Source organism: Cariama cristata, unplaced genomic scaffold (assembly GCF_000690535.1).
Source record: "Cariama cristata isolate BGI_N322 unplaced genomic scaffold, ASM69053v1 scaffold20997, whole genome shotgun sequence".
Taxonomy (NCBI): domain Eukaryota; kingdom Metazoa; phylum Chordata; class Aves; order Cariamiformes; family Cariamidae; genus Cariama; species Cariama cristata.
The window spans coordinates 39379-42365 of record NW_009625181.1 but is presented as its reverse complement, the minus strand read 5'-3'; the positions used below and the strand labels follow the sequence as shown (position 1 = coordinate 42365).

The following is a 2987-nucleotide window of genomic DNA, read 5'->3' as shown; positions in this document are numbered from 1 at the left end:
GAGTACCCTGGCGGCCTTTGCCGGACTTGCTATGGGAATTCCCGTACCGATAATGGTGCCAGACCCCTGTCTTGAAGCCTAGAGGAGTTCTGCACTGCGTTACTGTATTTAGCAATGCTGAACTCTGCGCTACACTTGCTGATGACTACTGCCACTTACGATGATCCAGTCATATAATACAGTTTAATTGTTGTATACTGTTGCTAGTGTTTTCTTTGGGGGGAATTTAATGCGCTTAATGGAGAACTGAGTTTTTGAACAATGCCAGAGAATAGTTTTTTCATGTTGTAAGATTCTTTCAGTTTTTTTCACACAGCATGTTACATCCTGAATTAAATATCTGAATCTCTTGTTATATTCAGTGATACAGGATGCTGTTTCCTTTGGTATTGTGTGCAATTGTGCTAATAGGGAGTGGTAAAGTTCAAGATGATGAATGGATTGACCCCACGGATATGCTCAATTATGATGCAGCGTCAGGAACAATGAGAAGACCTTACAAGGTAGAAAAAAAAAAAGATGCATGAATACATGTCTCTCCCAGTCAGTCCTTCAGCCACACACTATTGAAAGATTGCCCTTAAATCGTGACATTAGAAAATGATAGCATTACAGTCTTTTTAAGGTCTTATAGGGTTACATCTGAATCTATGCATAGGAAAGTGTTGTGTGTCCATTGTTAAAATTGCAGGGAAAAAAGTAGCGACCTATATTATTGTAGTTAATTAGCTCAGAGCCCTTTACTGATGAGTTTCTGTTGCACACTGATCAAGTCACAGGAGCCATGTTTTTTGTCTTTTCACAGGTGGTGGTTGATTTATGCAGGTTGTGGCTCCATGAGTTATTTCTCTGAGAAGTACTGGGCTAAGCAGCTCTTGCTAGTTTCTCAAGTATAGGGTTAAAATATCTTGAAAATTAAGTTCCTAGCTGATAAAACTTGGGGGAGTTAAGGTCAGTGATTATATTTTACTTGAGTTATCCAGTTCCCCAGAAATATGGGAATAAACCCTATTTGTTGTGTGAGAGTATTATGAAAGTCAATCGTGCTTTGTAGTGCTGGGCATGAGAGTTTTTGGAAGGAAGATCAGAGTGGGGATTGAGTGCTGTACTGTTAATAACTTATGAACATGGAGGAGTGAATGAAATATGAAAAGCTAGCTTTAACGAGGTTCATCATCTCAGTTGTCTTGTATGAGGAGTAGGCTCTACATATATCATGATATGCATATTGTTTATCCAGTACATACGTGCACACGTGGCACTGTAAACTGTGGTTGGTTTTATGGGCACCCTTGATTTTTTTCATCCTTCAGCTTTCAAGTTTGGTTTTGCAGCCTTGAATAATACCATTTTAATGCTTCAGAACATAATTTTCTGAAGCTTAAGAAATGCAAACTGCATTATTTCTCTTCACAGAGTTCCTTCTCAGCCTCCACCTGCCCCATGTCCACCTGATGGTCATTAGCATCCCCAAAGTTCAACAGCAAGCTTTGCAGTCTTTAAACTGGGTGCCCAACTGGTTCAGCTTTTGTAAATAAATATTAGGAGCTTTACTGTTGTCTCCCACAAAACCAGAATTGCATCTTAAAGGAGAAAAACGACTGGTTTGGGTTAATCTATCTTTTCAGGATTTCCTTTCTGCTCTGCGTGAGACGTTTTAGATAGGCAGGTTGTGTGGGCCACCTGAGTCCTCAAAACCAAACCTTGTATCAGCATGAGTTCGCCGATTTGTGTGATGTTGCACTTCCTTGTGGAGACTCTTCAATGTGCATACCTGGTTGTGTAGAAGCAGCACTGCTAAAACCGAGTCTGAGCAATTAACAGGAAAAAAACATGGGATGTTTCAGAGGGAAGAGGGAGGGTGAAAGGAAAGGCATGCAACCCAGAATGGGGTTTTGTGTTTACTTTCAGTCTGGCTGGCTGCATGGCCAGCTGGACTGGGAATTTGGCTGGCTGAAAACGGCGCCTTTGCTTGCTGAGTCAGTTTGTAGCCAGTCCGATTATCTAATCTGATGCACTGCTGGCTTACCAAGGCTCAGAGGAGGGGAAAGGGCGGCGGGGGGGTACAGGGCAAGACCTCACCTTTTGAAGGCTGCATGCATTTGGATAAACTTAAAGCAGTTGTCCGTTTGGAGCCTCAAATAACAGCAGAGAGGCAGCTGGGGTGTGGTTGGAAGAGTACTAGCAGCAAAGACCAACACTCAGTTTTTAGCTCCTTTTAAAGTGATCTGACTATAAAAGTGTAACAGGACATATTGATCAAATTCTTTGAATCTAAAAGTATGTATTTTTCTTATGTAATTTTAGGCAAACTATCATGACTCTGACGATAAGACTGTGGATACGGTCAGTACTGAAATCTTGTCAAGTTGTTCCAGGGAAGTAGATTCCTTGCAACAGAAGGTTTGTTAAGGAACTTCAGAGTATTTTCCAGCCTTTTATAGCTTGTGCTTTCTGATGATGTTTTTCTGGATGGTATAGAACAGGTGAATTGCTGGCATAATTTGTGAGAAACCATGCGTTATGTAGGGGGAACCTCTTCAGAGCAGAGACTGGAAGTGGTTTGAACTCAATTCCAAATTGCTGCTCTGCCTACCAAGGTCTATTTCCTAAAATGTTTTGTAGTGTAACAGAAGTTGATAGGAGCTATGTGCTTCTGTCCAGTGTCAACAGTTTAAATGTGTGGTGTTGATGTTACACCATGCTGCCAAAAGCTAAGAAGCCTGACCTTTCATTTTCAAGTTGTTCAGTTCTGTTGGATTTTAAGGGATGGGTCATGGGTATAGAGAACACATTTGTGGCTGACCATAACGTGCAGTGCTGCAGCTCTCAGAAGCTGCTGTAAGACCCCGCCACTGATCCTTCCTCTGACATGAGGAGGATGCGGGGATCCTTGTGTAGCTGCCGGGGTTCTGGCTTCCCTCAGCCATTTGGAGACCCGGTGGGATATGTAATTTTAATGTTGTTTTAGTTACATAGTATTTTTT

At 41.7% G+C, this 2987-nt stretch overlaps 1 protein-coding gene across 1 annotated transcript in view; it reads left to right on the top strand.

The window, feature by feature from the left end:
• Positions 1–371: 371 nt before the first annotated feature.
• The window catches only part of CLCC1 (chloride channel CLIC-like 1), a 9860-nt gene continuing 7244 nt past the window's right edge, over positions 372–2987 (top strand). Inside the window, exons 1-2 of the mRNA XM_009703520.1 lie at positions 372–503; positions 2308–2403. Coding sequence (XP_009701822.1) covers positions 372–503; positions 2308–2403 — 228 coding nt within the window. The remainder of the gene's footprint in view (positions 504–2307; positions 2404–2987) is intronic.